Genomic DNA, 24,759 nt, shown 5'->3' with positions numbered 1-24,759 from the left:
TTACTCCTTGATTCTTACTTTGGAATTACCTTGCACTTTTTTCCTCCATTCCAGAATAGCAATGCGGCATTCCTTTATTTTCCTGGTCACTTTGAACATTCTGGATCCAAGGTGATCTTTTCTCCATACTCCTTGAATCACCTCCATTGTTTCTGGATTTTTGGTCCATCTTTGATCAAAGTAGAACCTCCTCTTCTTCCTTTTGGTATCTGAATTAGTGTCAACTATTAGCATGAGATGATCTGATGCTTCTATTTCACCATGATTGCACCGTGCTTTCTCATATCGTTGCATCCATTCTGTACTACATGGGCACCTGTCCAAGCTTTCCTTCACCTCACCATCCCTCTCCCAGCTATTGCTCCATGTCCATGGCACTCCTTGATATCCTAGATCAATCAAATTATTGGCTTTAATAAACCTGTTGAACTCTCTAAAACCACCTTCAGCTCTATCTTTTCCTCCCCACTTCTCCTCATTCAATCTCAAGTCATTAAAATCTCCCATAATTATCTAGGCCTTCCCCCATTCCTTCATCCTATCCTCTAAATATTTCCATTGCTCTTTCCAAGTGTTACTGTCTATGCTTGCATATACACCCACTAACCACCAGTGGCTATTTGTTTCCTTATCCTCTACTCGAGCAATAATGTACCATTCTGTGTTTCTTATCTGGTCTATCTTCACCTCATTGTTCCAGAATAACGCAAACCCCCCTGCTCTTCCATCTGAGTTAACAAAATAACTATTCTCAAAACTAATTCTCCTTTGCACCTTTCTCATGAACTTTTCCTGATTCTTTGTTTCACATAAGAACACCACATTAGGAAAGTGGAAGTTTAGAACTTTCTTCAGTTGGGGAATTGTCAAGGGGCCTCCTGCACCTCGATAATTCCACACCACAGCCTTCATTTATATTGTGGAGGCATACGGGGGTTAGCCTCCAGTTCCCCAGTTGTTCTATCCTTGATTAAGTCCAACTTCATGACTTTTACCTTTGGGATATTAGCCTCATCCTCCTCCATTGGTTGTGTCCCTTGAAGCAGACCTGCTACCTTCCTTTTTCCTCCCAGTTCCCTCATTTCATCTATGTTTGTAATTGCTTGTAGAGGGGTCCTAGACGGCCTCCCTTTTCTTCTGAATGAACTCTTTTTTTCCTTTTTGTTGCCAATCTCATCAATTACTTCTGCTTTCCTCTCTTTTCTTACGTCTGACCAGTCATTATTTTCTGCTTCTATTATCTTTTTTTCACTTTTCTCATTTGTGATCTCCACCTCCATTTCCTCATTCTCTGAAGTTTGTGACGGTTGGTTCCCTCTGTTAGGTTCTTTATTTTTCATTTGTTTCTTCTTATCTTTCCCCTCAGCTGAGACCATGACCATGTTTCCCCCCTCTTGGTTCTCCCTATCCACACTTCTTTGGTCCTTCAATATCTCATCCCACCTTCTTCATTCTGCCTCCTCATTCTTTGTTCCTTCCCCTCTTTTTCCTTACCTTCCAACTCCACATGATTTCTTCCACCTATTGTTATAGTGGCTTCCTTCTCTTTTGTTCCTGTTTTCACTTGGCAACTTGTGTTCCCATTTTCCCCCTTCCTTCTTTCTATTACCTTTTCTGCTTCCACTCATCCCTTTAAAGGGGACACCATTATATGCCTAGCTCTCATCCAAGCTCCATATTGTTCCTCACGTTCTGCTATTCCATCCCTTCCCCCCACATTACATGTCCTGTCACTATGCCCAATGATGCCACACCTATAGTAGAAATCCGGGCATCGTTCGTATCTGAACTCAACCCACACTGCTTGCTTTTTACTGTTAACTTTTGTTCCTCGAACCAGTGGTCTAGTGACGTCCACCTCAGCCAAAATCTTCATGTGCCTCACCACTTTCCCTCTATTTGCTGTGATAATCACCTCCCTAACTGACTTAAAAATCTCACCTAGTTTAAAACCCACCACTCTGCTCATCCAATGGACCGGCATGTTCCATAATTGAATCCAGAGGAAAGCATGCTGGAAAAAATTGTTGCTCCTTTCACATCCCACTACCCATTCTTTAACTATTAGTACCTGATTATCCATAACCCAAGGGCCTCCTATCAAGATCTTTTTCTTTTCCTCTTCTTCCTCCAGATGAAACTGGAACAAATTGGGGCCTAGCTCAGTAACTTTCATCTTTCTGGGATATCCCCAGGCGTGATTTGTGAAATTCTTTATCCCTGTGAAATTGGCTACTTTTTCCCCCACCAACTTTCCTATTAAACTTCCATGGCACCCCACAACACCTTCCTCAATATCCTCACCACTCAGATCTACTCCTCCTATTTCTGTTTCTGACAGCTCAAATCTTTGGAAAGCTCTAGCTAGGGCTTCTTCCATTTCTGCGTCTCTTGACTTCCAAAGGAACCAAGCACTACTTCTGAGCTTTAAATGTGCAACTGAATAACCTGTGTTGAAGTCACCAGACAAGGCAAAAAATGTTATCTGTAAATCCTAACTAAAGACAACAAAGACTGAGGTATATAGCTACTGCAAATTAAAACCAATTGACTCAAAAAGAAAACGAAACCAGAGAGATGAACCAAATGACTGTCCAGCTTCCGACAAAATTAATGCTCCATGAAAATGTCTTTATGGGTCATGTTTTGTCCACAATATTTACTCCTCCAATAAATTAACCCTACTACTCTGGCTTTGTCCGCAATCAAGATTGCTGGGTTCCCATTTGTTTCTGGTTTGATGGCAAAAGAAATGTTAAGATTGGGATTTGTGTTTGAGTTTGAAATTTTGAAACTTTGAAAAACTTTTGGGTCACTTTTCCTCACCCACTCTCCTACACCGAGGAGGGAAATCTCTAAAGTTAGAGAGAGAGTCTCAAAGAGAGAGAATGCAACCCAATTTTGGCATACATACTCCATGGTAAACAACTCAAATTATCTAGAACCAATGTTTCAAAATGCGAGAACCTTTTGAAATAGTGAAATCAAACTTTAAAATTAAAAAAATAGAAAAAAATAAACAAAAATATCCCCAATGCTCCAAACACACAACAACTAGAAGCTCGTAGTGTGGGGCAAACGACCAAAATACTTCCGCTCTATTCAACTGTTCCGGGCATTTTGGGGCGCATCTTGTCTTAAGGCCTGTTCCTAGACTGGCCTAAAAAATGCCTTTTAAAATAATGTGTAGAACCCACAAGCAAGTCTCCAGAGGTCAACATTAGCCCTATTCAAAACACCTTCTTTCACTTGTTCCTAGAGCTGTAAACGAGTCGAATCGAATTGAGTATCTCATGTTTGAGCTCTGTTCATTAAGCGATTTGAACAATGTTCGCCTCGTTCGTTAATTTTCGAACTCCAAACCTGTGCTTGTGTTCGGTTCGTTAACCAAAGTTCATGTTCGAGTTGGAGTTAGTGTACTCGTTTAATATAAACGAGCCATTCGCGAACATACTCGAAATGCTCGAATCCAAATTATTTTAAGCCTTAAATATGCCATACAAATCATTAATCATTCTAAAAAATAATTAAAGCACTAAGTGACTAAATTCTATTATTCATTAACTATATAACTAACATTAACATAAAAATAACAAATAAAACCCTCCAATTATAAAAGTCTAGCCACAAAATTAACCCTAAAATTTGTCAAATGATAATTATGTTCATGTTCGCGAACATTCGTTAAAACTCATGAACATGCTCGTGTTCGCTTGATTATTAATCGAACAAAAAAATTCGTTCGAACTCGGTTCGTTTAAAGTTTCGAACGAGTCTTTCACGAACATAAACGTGTTGAAACGAACCGAGCTACCGAATAGTTCGATTCGTTTAACAGCTCTACTTGTTCCTTTTCTCCAGGTCTATTCCATTCAACATCCCGAGCTGCCTTTCATGGAGCTTTGTCCGTCGTGGGTTCAATGTCCTGGTCATAAACACGAAAGCCATGCCCATTTTTAGTAGTTGAAGATTGATTGTTGATCATTGACCAAAGAAAAAACAAAATGCCAACGTAAGCTATATGAGTTGCAGATTTTGGATTCTTGGCTGAAAAACAACGTTCCCGACAAACATGGATACATTAATCATTAGTCTAACAATTCATGGAAACATTAAATTGTGTGTAATGTTATAGTAGTAGTACAAATGATGTCTCTGTATGAATAGGGTTTAACAAAATATTCTACTTTATCCGGAGAAAATAGAATAGTATGTAAGATTTATTAATTTGATGGTGAAATCACACCAGTGGTGGATTTAAGGTGGGGGCAGTGGGGGCCCTCCCTTAAATTTTTATAATATCCATAGAATTTTGATATAATCTCAAGTGTGCCCTCGGAGTTTTTTTATGAAGGAAGTGAAAGAAGCACGTGATCATCTAAGTTGGTTCATGAATTAATATTCTGAAAGGATATGTGGGTTACAAAGTTTCATTTGAATTAAGCTAAAAAAAATCCCTTTTCATTTCAACTTGTTGGTGAATATTTTTTGACTTAAAAAACTAGAAAAAGAGTAGGTAAAAAATTTTAGTGTTACTTTTGCTCCCACTGAGAATTTTTTCTGATTCCGCCACTGAATCACACTTAATTGTTCATATTTTGACAGGTGGGTAGGTTGGTTGAACTTGTTTGCCTCTGGCTGGAAAATTCAAATAAATAAGCAGAGAAGACACAAATGCTGAAAATGCATCTCTATTTAGAGACTACATGTAAATTACAAGAATGGTACCTAAAAGATAATGGGGCGATGCTATTCTAAAAATTGTAAGATTACAGTATTCTGTCTAAATTCATTTCCAGCACCAAAACAATTCCCAAAATTTTATTTGGTAAGTAATGTTTAACTCATGTTTGTTTCTATCCAAAAATGAGATGCTGCCATCCTACCGAAAATGTATAACCAAAAGAAAGAAGAGAAGATCAAGACGTCAGATGGGTCAAATAGTCAGAAAATATTTAGGATGAGAAGATGAACTCAGATGCCTTTGGAGCTTAAAAACATGCTCTTTTCCTCCAAAAGATTGCCCAGATGCCACTAGGCATACAAGCCTTAGAAGAGATAACCAATGCTAATGCATCTTTCATCCTTTTAGTTTGCAATTAGAGTCGTGTTTTTTTCTTTGGTTAAAAAGTTATTGTTTGAGCAAAAAACCGTGGGTTGCATACTAGAGTTGGGGTTAAAGTTGGGAATTATAGATTGACCAGAAGACCAAAAAGTAAATCCATTGACATTAAAGATTTTTTGATTAGTTGTTGAATGAGTGTATATTAATTAGCATTGGAGCTCAAGTTGACCATTAAATGAGTGCTTAATTAAAATTTGATCTGTACCAATTATCGGTTGGTTATAGTACAGCATGATTGATTAGAAGTGTTGCTGACTATTAAGCTTACTCATATATACATATATATATATATATATATATATATATATATATTTATATATTTATATATATATATATATGCCTCGCTAGCTATATACATAATATTATTCGGACTGAATCTTAAGTGAGCTTAGTTCACTTTCAAATCGGGCAAAATGTTTTGACACAAAATCAGCTCAATTCATATTTTATAAAATTCAGCCTAATATAAATTGGACAGAGTTCTGGCCAGTCTAGTTCAACTGACAGTCTAAGTTGCGATCTTTTTTTTTTTTTTTTTAAAAAGGAGGTTATAAGTAGGGATGACATAGAATATAAATCCTCTTTGGGATTTACTTCCAAGTGACCTGGATTTTGTTGTTAAATTTTTAACCAACTCGCATAGACGAACCGAAATTTAATATATCTAAAACTTACATGTATAACATAAATTAGTCTCAAGTTTTGTAGGGGCAAAAGTTAAATTTATAGAGCAACCTTTGAAAATCTTTAATTTTCTAAAGAAAAAAAATAATTTTGTAAAACTTGGGGGAGCGGTGGTCCCTTCATGCCCCTCCCTAACTCCATCACTATAAGGTTACTTAATTAAGAACAAACATGACACTTAACATGATAAGATAGCTTTTTGGCAAGATGCAAATTTATGGTCATGAATTTTAATAATTACAAAATAGAGCAAGCTTAAGGAATGATAATTTTGATTTAACAAAATAGAACTTTATATACATATCTAGAGCTAGCAATAAGGCCCAAAATCCCATTTAAATACCTATTCCCGTCCATAAATTGGATTGCATTGTGATACGCATTTATTTAATGGGTTTGTCTATGTTCATTTGGGTATCCCATGGGTCCAATATTTTCTAAGGGGCCGCTTGGTTCATGTTTAGGAATCGGAATTGTAATTGGAATCATTTACAAAAAATTAGTATGGGTTTTGGACAAAGGTATGATTACAAATGGGGGTGCTTGGTAAATATTGATAAGGAATGGGTATCAAATTTAATAATCAATTTTTTACCTTTAATTTCTTTTTTCTTTTCATATCTTTCTTCTTTCTCGTTCAAATGCTTATCCCACATACCCATCCACCATATATATATTCATATATAAATATTAATTTTCTGTTTAAAATATATTTATAAATATTTATAAATATATTTATTTCTTCCTTTCTCTTTTCTTATGTCTTTTCCTCTGTTCTTTTCTCCAATTCTGCTCTTGAAAACCTCACCAGTCCAATTCTATCCTAGCTACCATCTTTTAGCACTTGCCACAACTCCATTTAGAACCCTTTTCTAGATTGCAAATATATTTCTTCTCCATTTTTCATTTGTAATTTAAATCTTTAATCAGAAGCTAGATTGTTGGACGAAGCCTTAAATGGCTGCTTTGCACAAAGGAGGCAAACGTTAAAAAATAAAAAAAATGAAAAAATAAAAAATGAAAAATGAAAGGAAAATAAAAAGAAAAAAATTAAAATATGGAATTTCGAGATAAAATTAGAAAATAGGTTAGAAAAAATTTCTTTTCAAATTAGGTTTAGTCAACTAAGACTAATTAAAAAATAAAAAATAAAATAAGAGTAACTAAACAAAATTAAAAATAAATTAAATGAATTAATAGAAGGTTTATTGGGCCTATAATTAATGAATTAGCTTAATATCAACAAAAATTTTATATGAGTAAGTTGAGTATTGGGCGGAACTAATCTAAACCCATCCAATATTTGTCCCGCCCAAATAAGTTCTAAAATGAATATGGGTAAATTTGGGTATGAGCCCATATTTACAATCCTATAATCAACCCAAGTCCATCCCATCCATTTTGTTGAATTATATATTGAATAATTTTTCCTGATTAAGTAAATTTTTAAATTATATGTTGAATGCACTTGAACTTCCGCGGTACATTGCTAGTTTTTTGTTTTTAACTCTTTTTTCTTATTTTTAAAATCTTTAATCTATATCTTTTGCTCATGAGAAAATTTGTGTCCAATGGCATAAATTTCATTTGAAATTTCATTATACAAAATTAATTGTTGTTACAAATTAATTATTGCTAATAACTAAAACATAGCATTGTGTACAAAGATTTCATTGGTTAGAAAAATATTATTGTTGTACCAATCTTGATTGTAGAGTTATTATGACATAAATTTGTTCTCCTTAATATGATGAAATGCCTAGTGATGTTCTGAAATGCTTGGTAGACAAAGATTTGAAATATGAAATATGATCCTTTTTTGATAGATTTATACAAACATTTTTTGAGTTGGTAATTAGATGCACCTCATTTTGATTTTCCATAAAATAGCCCATCAAATTAATATATTTGTTAATATTTTGGGTCCAATCAAGGAAAACAGTAAGTGGAACTCCCTAAAAAATATTTATTTTGAAAAATTATTACATGAGAAATTAAAATGAAGTATATACTTTTTATCAAGTAAAGAGAAATGAGATTTAGAAAAAAAAAATGCAAAAATAAAAATTAAAAAATAAAATAGGAGCTATTGGATATTTGGGCGGTATCAAAATGGGCCTAACCCATTTTCATCCTACCGATATTGGTCCCATGACCTTTACAGAATTGTTCAACCATGGATGATGGACCTATATTTTTCAATCCCATTTAAATCCCGCCCATTCTCTCACAACCGATCAATGCAAGGAAAATAGTTCATAGAGATAACTCAATTAATGCAGATATTTTCTCCCGTCAAATTCAGTTTCCCTATTGATAATACACTCTGGTTTAATTAGCTCTAGCTGGAAGGTGGAAGGTTTCCATCGAAGGATTGACAGGTTGTCAGCCTGTACAATAATAAAAACCTACTCAACTAAAGTTAATTTCTTGTAAATAGTGATAAGTAGGGTCGAATCCATAGGGATTGAGTGTAACTGTTTCTTTTCAAATCCACAATAATAAGGGGGTGTTTTTGTGCAAAAGATGACAACCAAAGAAATTCAAATAAAATCTAAGAAGCCACTAAAAATTAAATAACAATTTGCTAAAGTCAAATGAATGATAACTAATGATCTAGTCAAGGAATGACTTCAGCAAAGGTTCACCTAATTGATCATCGAAACAAAGGCAATTCCAATTATTTATCAATAAATAGGTTATAACTGCCAAATAAGCGATGACAGTCAACCCCTCGTTACTGTGTTGGTGATTAAGGTACGCTCGTTAATCACTGCCCTAATTGAAGAGTAATCTTAGGTATGCCCGTAAGAGTCAATTCCCCAATTGCCTTACATATTATAAGGACCCTATTCTAACCAAATAACACACTACCAGGGTTATTTCAGATTAGCCCGCGTATTCCCCCGACACAAACCCAATCATGCCAGTTGTCACTATTTTAGAGCAATTAAATAATTACGGATTTAATGCCCTAATTAACAATAGATTACCCAATCAACTAATTATCTGGATTCAAGACAATCAATTAATTAAATAATCACAAGCGCTGCAAATAAGAAATATGCGAATACTAATAAATAAAAGAAAAATGTAAAATTAAATCGATCTCACAATTTTTAAGTGAACCAAAGCCTCCGTTGTTCCTTAACTAGAAAACAAAATTTAGTTCATCTCTAATGCGAAAAACCCATAGGAAATCGAAGCAACAGTAGCGGCCATCGACTCCGAAATTGGGAAAATTCAATTCACTTCGGCAATGAAGGAAAAGTCAAGATTACAAAGAATGCCCAATTGCTTTTCTTTGCCTTCACATCCGATGGAAGCAACAGCATAACAAGACGAAAAGAGGAAAAGTCAAAACTAAAAACTAAGCTAAAAGTAGTGCTAGTCCTCTGCACACTTTTTTCTATCTAAAGTCTACTGCTATTTCCTATTCTCCTTGACTCTAATCTGTCCGGCGGCTCCCCTTGCGGAAAGGAAGAAGCCCCTCCCTGACTTCAGCCCTTCGTTCCTCTTTTTAATGCTGTCTTCTGCGAATTACCAAAAAGGACTTGTGTTTTCTTGTTCCAAAAATACCCCTGAAGACCTGCTATTTGAACTCTTTTCCGATGACTGTCAAATTGGCCTTGATTGTGATATTTTTGTTCTACTCCCTGAAATAAATGTAAATTACGAAAAGTGAATGGAATCTAATAATTAATCCACATCAGCTCAGGTAATAGGGGAAATTAATAATAAAATAAATGATAAAATCGCAACCTATCAATTCCCCCCACACCTAAACCATACTTGCCCTCAAGTATAGGAACAGTAAACAAACACCAATATTTGACAATGGCTATTGCTCCATCTATCTTATTGCCAAGATACCAAGAAAAACATATATCAAGCATCAGTGATAAAGATCCAAAAAACATCACTTTGGTTAGCTTCTAAACTACAAGCTCCTTCAATTCCAAGTTAACTAATCTAAAAAGAAGGAATGATCGCTCAACATTTATCAGTAAATGGTCCAACTATTAACCAAAATCTCAACATTAAATCAATAATTTGGCAAGCTGACTTATATCACACACTAACACAACTTTCACTTCTTTTTTATCATATTTTTCTACTTTTCTCTTTTTTTTATTTATTTTTTTGCTTTTCTTAATAGTAACAAAAGACTTAGTCGCTAGCCATTGGAACCTTTGGACGTGAACTCTGACATTTGTTAGATGAAAGAGCCCGGTTACTCAGCTTCTATCGCCACGTGATCACGTACTCATAGCAATTACTACTTTTTTACGCGAGAATCGACACTTTTGATGAAGATCCCCGGTTACTCGGTAGTAAAGACTAGCGGAGTACAGTCAACTCTTATTCACAGCCAAATAACACAAAAATCAAAAGAGAATTTACATCAGCTAGCCTTATTTTCAAACATGGAGAACTAAAGTTAATAACCGGACCAATTCACATGAAAATGCCAACAATCATTCCCTATACCTAGAAAAGTTAACCAAAAATTTGAAGAGCCAAACAATCATCGATATTCATCAAAGAGATGTTCTTGGACTCAACCACATTAACTAGATACACTTTTATTATTAAAACCTGGCAATAGCAGAATTAGAGACAACAATCCAACATCAAACTTTGGCAGTCATAGGAGAGCTAGACAGATAAATGACAAAAAAAGTAAACGAAAATTAGACAAATAACAAACTAAAAATAAAAGAAAACTAAAAACTAGAAACAGTAGCACACAGCTGATCCAATCCCCCCCCACACCTAAATGACACATTGCCCTTAATGTGGCAAAGAAACAGCAAAAGTAGGGAAAAGGGTAATAGAACTCCCCTGGAATCGGGTCAAAGTGGTGAGCGAGGCGGGAATTGGGGTGAAAAACCCCGCTTGCTGAATAAATGCCGCCAAATTCTCCACCTTGACGACTACCTAGAGCGAAGGTGCGGCAAAGGAAGAGATGGCGCACGATGTCGATGGGGAGAGGAGATGGCGGCAGCGGCGACTGTCGTGACCGAGAGGGAGAGGAGAGAGCGCGCGAGACAGTGGTGGATAGCTGGTGGCGGCGCTGCACTGGATCGACGGCGGCGGTCCTCTGCTTGGGCACGAGACGCGGCAGGTGGAGGCGCGAAAACGGTGAGTTGCAGCCCGCGACTGCGATGGCAGGCCGCAAGTGAGCGGCGCTGGAGAAGTTGGCGCACGGCGGCGTGGGCTGGCGGAGTCGGCTGTGGACGACGCGCGGCACACTAGCAGCGGCAGTGGTGGTCGTGTGACTGTAGGCAGGGGCAGCGTGCGATGTCGCTCGGCGTTGGTCGCGGGTGAAGGAGATGGCAGCGGGCTTGAGGTGTGCTCGGCCGAAAGAGAAGAAGAAACAGGGGAGAAAAAAGAAAGAAAAGAGAAAGAAAGGAAAGAAAGAAAAGAAAACGAAAGAAATGAAAAGAAAAAGAAAATAGTATTTGTGTTTTTTTTTCTTTTTTCTTTTTTTCTTTTTTGCTTTTTCGTTTTTTTTCATTTTAGAATTTTTTTTTTTGTTTTCACGGAAAGACTCCCTTTTTTTTTCTTCTTGTTACTTGAAAAAAAAAAATTTTGAAATTTTTTTTTATATATATCATCTTTTTTTTATTATTATTATTGACAAAATTTATTTTTGGAGTTCAAAAGTAGAGATTAACAGAAAATCAATAATCGTTCTTGAGTTTTTTGAATACTTACCTTTCCCGCGAACGTGACGCGGACACGTCATGAAGGCACTGAATCTGGAACTCTCCATATGACATGACGCGGGCGCGTCATGAGGGCAAAAATCCCTTCTGACGATTCTGACCATGAGCTTTCCGTACGTCATGACGCGGGGGCGTCATGAGGACAGGAACCCCTTCTGACGATTTTGACCATGAGCTCTCCGTACGTCATGACAGAAGGACATCTACAAATCATCAAAACGAAAATTGAAACCCGAAATCATTCAAATTCAAGGAAAACATATTTAAACTATCACACAAAATCAAACAAACAATTAAAAGAAACAATTGGGTTGCCTCCCAGTGAGCGCCTTTCTTTAATGTTTTTGGCTAGACATTATCATGTTTTGTTCATGGAGGATAAAATCTTGTGACTCGTCTTAATGCTTCATCCTCTATATAGTCCCGATAACCCCCGTGAATAGAGTAATCCATAGGTATACGAGCTATGGGCTTCCATGGACTAGTAAATGGCGCCAAACAAGTCAATGATAATTTGCATTCTCCACTCACTCCTCTATCACACGCATTTATCGGTTCAAGATATTTTGCTATCATCACTCTTAACTTATTCCTGTCATGAAATTTTAAATTTTCTGGTATAATAAAGTCAATTTCACTAACAGGAATTGAAGAATAAGAGTCAGGAGAATATTGATGAAAGCATGGATGAGATGTCACCGCATTTGAAGATTGTTCACTGGATTCATTCACTTGGACGGATTGATATTAGGGTCTTATTTCTTGCACTTCACTTTCCTTTTCAACTGCATCTTTAGAAATTCTTGCAGTTCCATGTCATTTGGCCGGATAATTGCACTCTCATATTCTTCAAGGTTGATATTGGGTTGTGAGGGTAATTCTTCAAGGTGAGAAACTAATCGCGCTATCCTGGATGTCAATAGATGCACTTGATCTGCCATCTCGGATGTCAATAGTTGCACTTGATCCGCCGTGTTACGAGTACTCGCTTGTGTCTTCTGATGAAATCGATATGTATTAGTAGCGAATAATTCAATCATTTCCTGAAGAGACATACCTGACATGGATGATGGTTGTTGAGACTCTTGCTGTTGAAAACCCATTGGCCTGGTCGCATAATTAAAATTGGAGTCATTCCACCATCCTTGATCATACCCGTTTGAATAAGGGTAATACTACGTTTGATATTGAGGTGGAAAATCTCCAAAAGGATCAATTGAAGCACTTAGATTATCTTGGAATGCGGGGCATGGGTCGGTTGAATAACCTGAGGCAAAATAAGTTCCACAATTTGTAACAGTCCATTGATCATTAGGAAAAACACGAATCTCATAACCCCATTCAGGAATAAAGTCCAATCTATCATCAAAATACGAAATGTTAGCAGTCATAAACTATATAAAACAAATAGAAAAATAAATAAAAAGAATGAAAACAAGATGAACTCAAAAAGAAACAAATTAATCTGGCACCAGTCCCCGGCAGCGGCGTCAAAAATTGACAGGTTGTCAGCCTATGCAATAATAAAAACCTGTTCAACTAAAGTTAATTTCTTGTAAATAGTGGTAAGTAGGGTCGAATCCACATGGATTGGGTATAACAGTTTCTTTTCAAATCCACAGTAATAAGGGGGTGTTTTTGTGCAAAAGATGACAACCAAAGAAATTCAAATAAAATTTAAAAAGCTACTAAAAATTAAATAACAATTTACTAAAGTCAAATGAATGATAACTAATGATCTAGCCAAGGAATGACTTCAGCAAAGGTTCACCTAATTGATCATCGAAGCAAAGGCAATTCCAATTATTTATCAATAAATAGGTTATAACTGCCAAACAAGCGATGACAGTCAACCCCTCTTTACTGTGTTGGTGATTAAGGTACGCCCGTTAATCACTGCCCTAATTGAAGAGTAATCTTAGGTATGCCCGTAAGATTCAATTCCCCAATTGCCTTACGTATTAGAAGGGCCCTATTCTAATCAAATAACACACTACCAGGGTTATTTCAGATTAACTCGCGTATTCCCCCGACACAAACCCAATCATGCCAGTTGTCACTATTTTAGAGCAATTAAATAATTACAGATTTAATGCCCTAATTGACAATAGATTACCCAATCAACTAATTATCTGGATTCAAGACAATCAATTAATTAAATAATCACAAGCGCTGCAAATAAGAATATGCGAATACTAATAAATAAAAGAAAAAGATAAAATTAAATCGATCTCACAATTTTTAGGCGAACCAAAACCTCCGTTGTTCCTTGACTAGAAAAGAAAATTTAGTTCATCCCTAATGCGAAAAACCCATAGGAAATCGAAGCAATAGTAGCGGCCATTGACTCCGAAATTGGGAAAATTCAATTCACTTCGGCAATGAAGGAAAAGTCAAGATTACAAAGAATGCCCAATTGCTTTTCTTTGCCTTCACATCCGATGGAAGCAACAGCATAATAAGACGAAAAGAGGAAAAGTCAAAACTAAAAACTAAGCTAAAAGTGGTGCTAGTCCTCTTCACACTTTTTTCTATCTAAAGTCTACTGCTATTTCCTATTCTCCTTGACTCTAATCTGTCCGGCGGCTCCCTTGCGGAGAGGAAGAAGCCCCCCTGACTTCAGCCCTTCGTTTCTCTTTTTAATGCTGTCTTCCGCGAATTACCAAAAAGGACTTATTTTCCTTATTCCAAAAATACCCCTGAAGATCTGCTATTTGAACTCTTTTCCGATGACTGGCAAATTGGCCTTAATTGTGATATTTTTGTTCTACTCCCTCAAATAAGTGTAAATTACGAAAAGTGAATAGAATCTAATAATTAATCCATATCAGGTCAGGTAATAGGGGAAATTAATAATAAAATAAATGATAAAATCGCAACCTATCAAGGATGAAGACAAAGTGAGTGCCCGGGCGGGCTGATAACTAGGAACAATGTGTCTAGCTACCCTTACTGTCACAAAGGTTAAGTTTTCATATTCCACTGCATAACCACCAACCTGAACAAGTATTTGACATAGGATCAAAGTTGGTAATGGATAAAAATTGGTTCTACTTGGACAAGCATTGAATGCAGGATTCTTTCCACCAAAAAAAAAATGTACGATATGCTGTAGATTCTTTTTTAATTACCTCGCCTTGAGTGTACCAAGCATACCAAGGAGTTTGTTCAAGACATACCTAGTTGTTGTCACAGATACTACAATGTCTGTATCTCCACTGCAATTTAAAATGTTCCAGTTCTTGATTAGACACTAAAACTGGATAGGCAGGTTCTCATATATTCATTATTTTACAGCTTGGTTAGCACAAACTTTTCATTCCATTACCCGTAAATCCAAACCCTAATGCCACTTGTTGTGAGCTGCTTGATTACAGGTAACACTATGTCTGGCTCGTCAACTCCAGTTAGAGTTTATCTAGCCATTGTGTGTAGAATTAAGTTAATTAAAAAAAATTGGTTTAATATAATGGAAAGGATAGTGTAAAATAAAGTATCCACCGTAGATTTCCTACGTACTACTGCAGTAGAATAACAAAAGCTAGTATGTACATGCAGGCTTCCCAGGGTCGAGGGATACCAGTGGTATTTGCATGAAGTGATTTTTGCACAGCAATTCCTTTCAAGTTAATGACAGTTCGGTTAGTTATCTTGTTGTTATAGAGGATTGGTGGAGAAAGTTGAGGCACGTAATGACCGGCATAGCTTTCCCCCGTATCAAGAAGTCCCTGATTTTGTATTCTGGGAATCTTTCTAACCAATTATTGACTAAAAATGTATAAGAATCTGCCGCAGTTTTTGTGTCTCCGGTTATGTATCAAATGATGTATTTGAGTAAGAAAATCCAACACCCGCAGGGGATTCCAAGAAGAGTGTGTTTGCCTCTGTTTGTAAAATGAAAAACTCGCTAGTTGGAGATTTTTCTGAATTTGTCCAAATCAATTAACAGCACGCTTAGCAAATTATGAGTTCTTAGCAGTGCTCCAGGCATATGGGTTTTTCCATAGTGTTTTTCCACCTTTACTAACTCGAAATGGTCCAAGTTCGGTCATTGCTCCATCCCCGAGTGAGGAGCAACCAGGTCCTATAGTAGAATTAATCTCGCCGTCTAATAAGTTCTTTTCATGAAATGTACACCTAGGAACCAATAGTTACGAAGAATAGGGACGAAAATTGTACCTCCATTTAGCCATAGCACAAGGGGCTTGGTAGAAAAGTTTTGAGACTCAGCAAAATATAGTGGAAAAGAGTTCTACCAGTCTCATGATCAACAATGATATACCCTGAATATTGATCAGACTTTACATCATTTGGTTCACATGGCAAAGTTGTGATCTTGTCCGCTGCCTTCAAACCATCTTGGGGGCCAAAATAAACTGGCGAATACTCATTTACCAAATCCTCACTCACATGATTGATTGGTTTTCTTAACCCACGAGCCTTAACGAATTGCACAAGAGTACCGTCACATCTATATTCATGTCCAAGTCCGCCATAACATTGTGTAGCAGATGCCACTAGGCAGATAAGAGTGAGATATAACAGTATTTCACCTTTCATTTTTGGGATGTATAGCTAGCTAGATGTCTGTGTGATTTCTTTCTCTAATGCAAGGCTTCATTTTTGCGATTTCTTTCCCATTCTTGTAATTGTTGTATTTACCAGCTAAAAACGTGTGAACCAAAACATGAGATATTTTATAGGTTTAATGCCAAGAATGAGCTGCTGCAGTCCTACCAATAAAACCAACCTAAATAGGGAGAATAGAAGACCATGAAGTGAGAGTGGTCAAATATCAGGTAACATTTAGGATGAGCAGATGAACCAAAAACGCCTTTGGAGGTTCATAAATTCAGCTAGCGATCAGCTTTGCATTTTGCATCAAGTTCTTTTTTTTTTTTTTTTTTATTCCATGTCTTGCGTCTAGAGCTGTTAATCGAGCCGAGTATTTGGCTGCCGAGCTCGACTCGAGTTTAATTCGAGCCGAGCTCGACTCGAGCTCGTTAGGAAAACGAGTTTTAAAATGTGTTCGAACTCGGCTCGTTAAATGTACATGTGGCTCGAGTTCGAACTCGAGCTCGACTCGTTTATCACAAACGAGTCGAGCTTCACGAGTTCGAGCTCGTGCAAATTAACCTTAATAAAAACCTATAATTTTTAATTTTTATAATTTTGATTTCTAAAATGACAAATATGCCCTTCATTAACGAGCTCTAACGAGCTACTCGAGTATCAAACGAGCCGAGCTTACTCGGCTCGTTAACTAAACGAGCATGTTTCGAGCTCGAGCTCGACTCGTTAACCAAAATTAACGAGCCGAACTCGAGTCTTAACGAGCCGAGCTCTAACGAGCTTTCGAGCTACTTGATTAACTTAACAGCTCTACTTGCGTCCCATATTGGAAAAATATGAAAAATATTGACCGACTGATAATATCTTGGAATTACTAATGACTTGGTTAAAGTATGCTGGGGCTCATCATGATTTGCGCTAAAATATTATTGGATTAGCCCATTGCCTTGGTATTGTAATTGGTATGTGAATCTGCTATATGGTCTTTGCATGGATGAAATTGCAGGGTGTAATTGATGGTTCGGATATGTTTAATTTGAATTTAACAAAACACCGTATGTTATATTAAAAATTGAACAATTTTCCTATAACATGATTTTAAACTTTCAACATATAATTTAACATGGATGTAAAACTATGCATAGAGTATTTACAATTCATCTTTAAACTATCAAATTTTACATAAAAAAAGTTGTGGATCACGTACAAATTCACTACACAAAATGAATTGAAGATGCTTGGAAAACCTTGTTGTGAAGAGTGAATTTAAGAAATACTTAAGCACCTTTTCTTCATATTTTCTGGCCGGATTGCATCAAAACAACTTCAATTGTTTCTATTCCAAAAAAAATACATACCGTTCTGTTGAGAGAGAGAGAGAGAGAGAGAGAGAGAGTGAGTAGGTAGGCAAATCTCAGAAAACATTGGTTAAAGGTTATCAACCTTTATTCCTTAAGAAATGACCAGGGTAAATTTTAAAGTGCTCCTATTGCCAAGGTCAGAAGTTTGACTATGACCCTGAAATCAAGTTAATTTATATCAGTGATTTTCCTACCATGTGTAGGTTATTGTTGTGTCGCATTAGTTGTTCCAATTATCTGTATAATCTTGTATTCTTGAGAAAAAAAATCAATTAGATAAAATTGTAATACCATGAAGATAGCAGGATAATTAGGTAAAGAGTATGGTCACCTCATGCTTTAGAAGGATCAAGCGAATCATGTGGCAGATACATAAAGTCAGTCACAGTACTATAGCCTAAAATTGGTTAGAACTTTACAGCTTCTCTTAATACTCTTCGCATTATTGAAATCATGTAACGGAGTATATTCTTATTTGTAATGGTACTTCAAACTTGGAACTAGCATGAAAAAATTAATGATACTTTTTTATCTTTTGAGTTATCCTGTCGGATCAGTCATTCAAGATTTTTGGTTATTATTCGGATCTGGACCCAAACCTGTTGAAAAATGTGGAATCGCTTCTTATGGACTCGTTGGGAATGATTTGGATGTAGCTCATGGCTATTAGAAGTAGGAGGTGCTCTAATGGATCTTCATGGGACAAAAAAAAATTGTAGTCTGTTTGATAATGATTGAGTGACATTATTTCTTTGGCCAAGCCCAAGAATCTGTTAGATATAATGCAGAGCTGATCACTTCATGAATTTTGTTTTATCCTTGATCTGAGATAGAGGAAGATTTATTCAATTATATGATTTGGGCCCTAGAATATGGCGCCCTTGACCTTTCTATATGATTGTATCGATAGGTCCAATGAATTGGAATTTTTTCATCGGTTCATACCATTTTGGGGTAAACAGATCATTCATGACGAAAAGAATGAGTTTAAAGAGAATGATTCGATAAGCTAATTAGTCAACGCGAATGACCCTATATATTCTGTGCATTCATTATACAACTATTTAGATGCGATTTGAAGGGGGAAGTTTCTCACCAAAAGAGCATGAAAAATTGACGCTCGACCCGGTTGATTTGGAACAAATTGTCATGATCTGATTTTATAAATGATTATACGCAAAATTTAGCATCTTTTCAAGAAGTGGAAAGATAGTTGTATGGGGATGACAAATGAGGTATCAAATATAAATCCTCTTCGGGATTTACTTCCAAGTGACCAAGATTTTGCTGTTAAGCTCTTAATCATGTCACATGCTTCGGTCAAGAACAGTTGAGATTACTTTTCAAGAACAAACATGACAGTAAACATGTTAAGATATTGGTGTCATTTGGTATTTTTTGGACCCTTGTACAATCTTAAATGCAGATCAATTAAAAAGGTCTTTTCCCTTCAAAAAAAAAAAAAAAAGATAAGATGACTTTTTGGCAGGAACCAAATTCATGGTAATTAATTATAGTAATTACAGAAATATAGCAAGCAAGTTTAAGGATTGATAATCTTGATTCAAGAAAATAGACAAGATCATATGCATACACAACTGATCAGTAAAAGGTGAATAATTTCGTAGGTATATCTCAGGTCAAATTCCATTTCACGATTGATCATACACTGCTTTAATTAGCTCTAGTTGGAAGGTGGAAGCCTTCCATCCAAGAAGGATGAGAATAAAGTTAGCGCCCGGGCAGGCTGATAACTCGGAACAAAATGTCCAGCTCCCCTTACTGTCACAAAGGTCAAGTTTTCATATTCCACTGCATAACCACCAACCTGAACAAGTATAAAAAAGAGGGTCAAATTTGGTTTTACTTGGACAAGAACTAAACATAGGATTCTTCATTCTTGTTACCAAAGAAAGGGAAAAGCAAACAAGAAAATGTATGATATGCAGTTGATTGTTTTTTACCTCGCCTTGAGTGTACCAAGCATACCAAGGAGTTTTCACCGATAACCCGAGTTTGTTCAAGCCGTACCTAGTTGTTGTCACAGAACATACACTGTCTGTGTCTCCACTGCAATTGAAAATGTTCAAATTTTTAAACAGACACTAACTAGATAGGCAGGTCGATCCTCAGGTATTCATGATTTTACAGCTTAGCATATCTTTTTCACTTCCTTACCTGTACAGCCAAACGCTAATGCCACTTGAAGTGAGCTCCTTGATGACAGGTAACACTGTATCTGGCTCATCATCCCAATGAGAGCCTATGTAGCCACTGTGTATACAATTAAGTTTTAAAAGAAGAAGAAGAAGAAGAAGAAAAACTCAGCTGAATAAAATGAAAAGGATAGTGCAAAATTAGGTATCTAATTGTGGATTTCCTATATTCTACTGGAATAGAATGACAAAACGTTGTATGGTACGTACTTGCAGGTCTCCCAAGGTCCAGGGATTCCAGATGTATTAGCATGAAGTGACTTTTGCATGGCAGGAGTATTCAGGTAAGTGTAAGCATAATTAAATGAGCATGGATCATACTCATTTATCTGTTTCAATCAGAGAGATATTTATGAGTATGAAAGTTCAATTTGGTTTTCATTTAAAGGAGAAAATCAGAAAGGAATAAAAATGGTAGTGTGCCGAATCAAGTTTTAGTACCCATGGAGGAGTATTTGAAGAACACAAGGGAGCATAAATATTGTCATAATCGATATTGCCTATAGCTGAATTTGCTTGGCTTTGGTATGCTTGACAAGCCTCTGTAGGTGGATATGCTGAGGAAAAATTGCAATTGGAAACTATACCATGATGGATTTCATCAGATATTAGGGCATGTGTCCAGTAATAATCATAAGATCCACTGTTTTGTGCTTCAATATCGTAGTATCCATTACCAATCTGAAAACCATGGGCAAAGTATAATCATCATGTAATATGTAAGGTAAGCTGGTTAAATTAAATAAAAACAATTGATGATTCAAGAAATTTAAGACTTACAGCAACTCCTTTCAAGTTAATAACAGTTTGGTTAGTTATCTTGTTAATATGGAGGATCAATTGAGCAAGTTGAGGCACGTAATGGCCAGCATAACTTTCTCCAGTTATCAAGAAATCTCTGGTTTTGTACTCTGGGAATCTTTCTAACCAATTGACCAGAAATGTATAAGAATCTGCAGCAGTTTTTGTGTCTCCGGTAATGTAATCAGACGACGTGTTTGAGTAAGAAAATCCAACACCGGCAGGAGATTCCAGGAAAAGTACATTTGCCACTGTTTGTAGAACACAAAATTCATTGGTTGGAGCTTTATCCTAAGCCTTATCAAATCAATTCACACCTGTTTTACAAGTTATGAACTCTTACCATTGTTCCAGGCATACGGGTTTTTCCACAGCGTTTTTCCGCCTTTACTAACTCGAAACGGTCCAAGTTCGGTCATAGCTCCAGCCCCGAGTGAAGAGCAACCAGGTCCTGTAGCCAAATCTCACCATTTAAGAAGTTCATTTCATGAAACTTCTACCTTAAAAAAAAAACTACAAAAAGTAATTGCGGCAAAACTGTACCTCCATTTAGCCAGAGCACAAGAGGCTTGGTAGATGAATTTTGAGACTCAGCAAAATAGTAGAAAAGAGCTCGACCAGCCTTAGGATCAACAGTGACATACCCAGAATATTGATCAAAATTCACGCCATTTGGTTCACCTGGCAATGTCGTGATCTTGTCAGCTTCCTTCAAACCCTCCTGCGGGCCTATGTAAACTGGGGAGTACTCGTTCCCCAACTCCTCATTCACATGATTGACCGATCTTTTTAAGCTACGAGCCTTAAGGAAATTTACAAGAGGATCATTCCCATGTCCATGTCCACCATGACTTTGTGTTGCAGACGCCATTAGGCAGATAAGACTGAGATATAGCACTAATGCACCATTCATTTTTGGGGTGTATAGCTAGCTAGATGTCTGTGGTTTCTTTCTCCAATGCAATGCTTACATTTTATTGGTAACAATGGAGTAAAATTAGCTGTTTAATGCATCTTTTTTCATTCTTGTACTTGTCTTATTCACCAACCGAAAACGTGTGAACCAAACATAAGAGTACTTTATATGTTTCAATCCAAAAATGAGGCCTTGCCATTTTACCAAAAAAAGAAAGATCAAGGAGTTAGAGGGGGCAAATGGTCAGACAATATTCAGGATGAGCAGATGAACCAATAGGCCTTTGGAGCTTCATAAATCCAGATAGCTAGCTAGCTATTAACTGAGCATTCCATGAATAATTGTTTCTAAATTCCTTTCTTTGGGGAATTACAATTCATTAACTGTCAATAATCTTTTTTTAGACGTCGAACCTTTCTTTTCACAACAAATTAGGTTTCCAACCACTACAAAAATGTCACATTCTTCCAATTCTGTCTATGTTCATCAGTCATTGAGATCTAATGCAGTTATTTATTTTAAGAGCATTCCATTTAATGCATTTGTTTTAGCCAAATACGGATTTCTAAACATAAATGTGGCATATTGATAAAAAAAAAAAAAAGGGGGGGTATTTTGATGAAACAAATGCCAAAAATACAGCGAATTGAGCAAATAAATATTTTACATACACAACCCTAAAATAAGAGAGCTGAAGGATGAGATTGGACGAAATAAGCAAAATATCACATTTCTTATAGTTTGATGACCAATTTATCGCCAAAGAAAAAAACGTTACTATTCAAATTAGACATTTGTAAATTTTAAAGACATCTTCTGCATTCTGTCCAAATCGAAAAATAAAGAATGTATTAATAAAATCAGGTATTTGTATATTATATTGTATATTTTACCCTTTAAAAAAATATAAATTTTGGTATTTCCATAATAATTAAATGAAATGAACAACGTTGAATTGCATTTGCTCTTGTCTACATTTGCAGATACGCAGTGCCAGTGTGCCACCAGCACAGAGCCACGTAAACGGTTCGTTAGAACAACTTAGACCATTTCTCCTATTTCGTTTTTTGTTTTTGTTTTTTTTTTTTAAATTTTTTTCCCTGCCCTTTACGAATTCTTGATTTTTGTTCTTTTTTTTGTACAAATAAATGCAAAAAAAAAAAAAGAAATGGATGAAAATCTATCTCTGGATATTTAGCCATCAATGGGAACCAAGCTGATGGGCTAATACATACAAGAAGAAAGTTAAAAGGGGAGTCCATACCTCATTTATATTATCAATTGCTGTTTTTTTTCTTTTGGTTTTTGTTAGCCCTTTTTTTTAAAAGAGAAACTTACGAAAGGATTTACTTTTTTTTTTTTTCCCCTGACTCGGTTTACAAGCTTCACTTTCATTTTCTTTTGGGATGTAAAAATGATGTTTAATTTTCGATATTGTAGGAAATTGGTTTTAAGTATGTAATCAAGTAGAAGATAATTAACAGAACGTACCAAAAAAATAGGCAATATTGAGAAATAAAGACAAAGTAATATTGTGAATTGAACGTACTTAAAAAGAGGTGTTGAGAAGAGTTTGACAATTAGAGAAAAATATTCTTGTCTCCTCAAGTTTTAGAAGGAGTGTCTGATTTGTACCTACAAACAAAAGATTGAACAAATTTGGTCTCAATGCATAATACCAATCAAAAGATGTTGACCAAGCACCCTAAAGTTTCCCATGATGTGATACATGTTTACACTTTCAGTTGTTGAGAAATTCGGCTGTGTATACAAATTTAAACGTTAAAAAAAATCTTCACAAATAAGGAAAATTTTTATAAAACTAATAAAATGAAGATACTACCATATCAAGTGAAATATTGGAGATATTAGAGAAAGGAATAGAGAAAGGGAGAATGATATTCTTGTTATTCCAACTAATACAAAAGTCCTCACAAAGGGTTTCAATGTACATCTATATATAGGCTCTACAAGATTAAAGGTACATAAATCCTATTAAACATCCACTACTACAATAATATGAAGAAACCTATGAAACGGTTTCTCCACTACATGAATAGATTTATGAATTGTAACTTCTATACATAATGTAATCATAAATCATGAATTAATCCTCTTGGGAATACAAAGGGACATCCATACTTTTAATTGTTTCATAACACTCCCCCTTGGATGTCCATTACACAAAGAATATGCCTCGTTAAAACCTTACTAGGGAAAAATCCAGTGGGACCAAAAACCCTAGTGAAGGAAAAAGAGTACAATATTCTTGTGTATTAATTTCTCCCCCTGATGCAAACATCATTTGAGATCTTTTAATCGTCGCATTCCAATATTCTTCACCAATTGCACTGAAATATGGTACTTCAGGACCAAGTATCTCTTCATCTTTCTCTTGCGATCTAAAAGGACCCTTTTTAGGATCTAATGATCTAACGACCATTGAAGTACTTAATATATGTGTCTTATCCATATAAAATCGCTTTAATACCTTCCGGGTAAATGCAGTTTGGTGGATAAAAATTTCACTTTTTAAATGTTCAATTTGTAAATCAAGGTAGAATTTTGTTTTTTCAAAATTCTTGATCTCAAAATCCTTCTTCAAATATTCAACATTATTTTGAATCTCTTCAGGAGTTCTAATCAAATTTAGATCATCAACATATACAGCAATTATCACAAAATTTGATCCATTTTTCTTAATAAAAACACATGGACATATTGGATCATTAGTATAACCTTCTTTTGTCAGACATTCATTGAGACGGTTATACCACATACGTCCAGATTGTTTAAGCCCATACAGAGACCTTTGTAATTTAATAGAATAAATATTTTTAGGATTTGATTTGCATGCTTCAGGCATGTTGAATCTTTCGGGGATTCTCATATAAATATCATTTTCAAAATTTTCATATAAATATGCAGTAACGACGTTCATTAGACGCATATCTAATTTTTCATGTACTGCAAAACTCACAAGATATTTAAATGTAATAGCATCCACTACAGGTGAATACGTTTCATCATAATCAAATCCAGACCTTTGTGAAAATTCTTGGGCTACAAGTCTTGCTTTATATCTCACAATTTCATTTTTCTCATTTCTTTTTCTCACAAATACCCATTTATATCCTACTGGCTTTACACCTTCAGGTGTTTGGACTACAGGTCCAAAAACTTTTCTTTTAGCCAGTGAGTCCAATTCAGATTGGATCGCATCTTTCCATTTTGGCCAATCATTTCTACCTCGACATTCATTAACCGATCTAGGCTCATGATCCTCGTCCTCTGCCATAATATCAAGTGCTATATTATATGCAAAAATATTATCAATAATTATTTCTTTTCG

General features: G+C 35.8%; 2 protein-coding genes across 2 annotated transcripts; both read right to left on the bottom strand.

Annotated features, from left to right (window-relative positions):
- Positions 1–507, bottom strand: LOC140005439 (uncharacterized). Its single transcript, XM_072046425.1, has one exon. It carries the CDS (start codon positions 505–507, stop codon positions 1–3), a length of 507 nt encoding a protein of 168 aa, XP_071902526.1.
- Positions 508–19,005: 18,498 nt separating this feature from the next.
- On the bottom strand, positions 19,006–21,362 carry LOC113740086 (serine carboxypeptidase 1-like). The gene is made up of 8 exons (XM_027267598.2): positions 21,035–21,362; positions 20,835–20,942; positions 20,471–20,742; positions 20,132–20,371; positions 19,901–20,019; positions 19,653–19,748; positions 19,439–19,544; positions 19,006–19,302 (listed from the first exon to the last, which is right to left on the bottom strand). The coding sequence occupies exons 1-8, from the start codon at positions 21,360–21,362 to the stop codon at positions 19,159–19,161; spliced, it is 1,413 nt and encodes a 470-aa protein (XP_027123399.1). The 3' UTR covers positions 19,006–19,158.
- Between the last annotated feature and the right edge of the window lie 3,397 nt (positions 21,363–24,759).

Source organism: Coffea arabica, chromosome 1c, assembly GCF_036785885.1.
Source record: "Coffea arabica cultivar ET-39 chromosome 1c, Coffea Arabica ET-39 HiFi, whole genome shotgun sequence".
In the NCBI taxonomy this organism is placed as follows: Eukaryota; Viridiplantae; Streptophyta; class Magnoliopsida; order Gentianales; family Rubiaceae; genus Coffea; species Coffea arabica.
Note: the sequence above shows the minus strand (reverse complement) of the source record. Positions and strands in the feature narration are given on the sequence as shown.

What these genes read in the sequence shown, in the direction of transcription:
- LOC140005439 (XM_072046425.1), bottom strand. Translation starts at nt 507, where the DNA reads ATGGGAGATTTTAATGACTTGAGATTGAATGAGGAGAAGTGGGGAGGA.
- LOC113740086 (XM_027267598.2), bottom strand. Translation starts at nt 21,362, where the DNA reads ATGGCGTCTGCAACACAAAGTCATGGTGGACATGGACATGGGAATGAT. An exon ending in TGTGCTCTGGCTAAATGGAG is followed by an intron (nt 20,943 to 21,034) that starts GTACAGTTTTGC and finishes ATTTGGCTACAG; the next exon opens with GACCTGGTTGCTCTTCACTC. An exon ending in TTAACTTGAAAGGAGTTGCT is followed by an intron (nt 20,372 to 20,470) that starts GTAAGTCTTAAA and finishes CATGGTTTTCAG; the next exon opens with ATTGGTAATGGATACTACGA.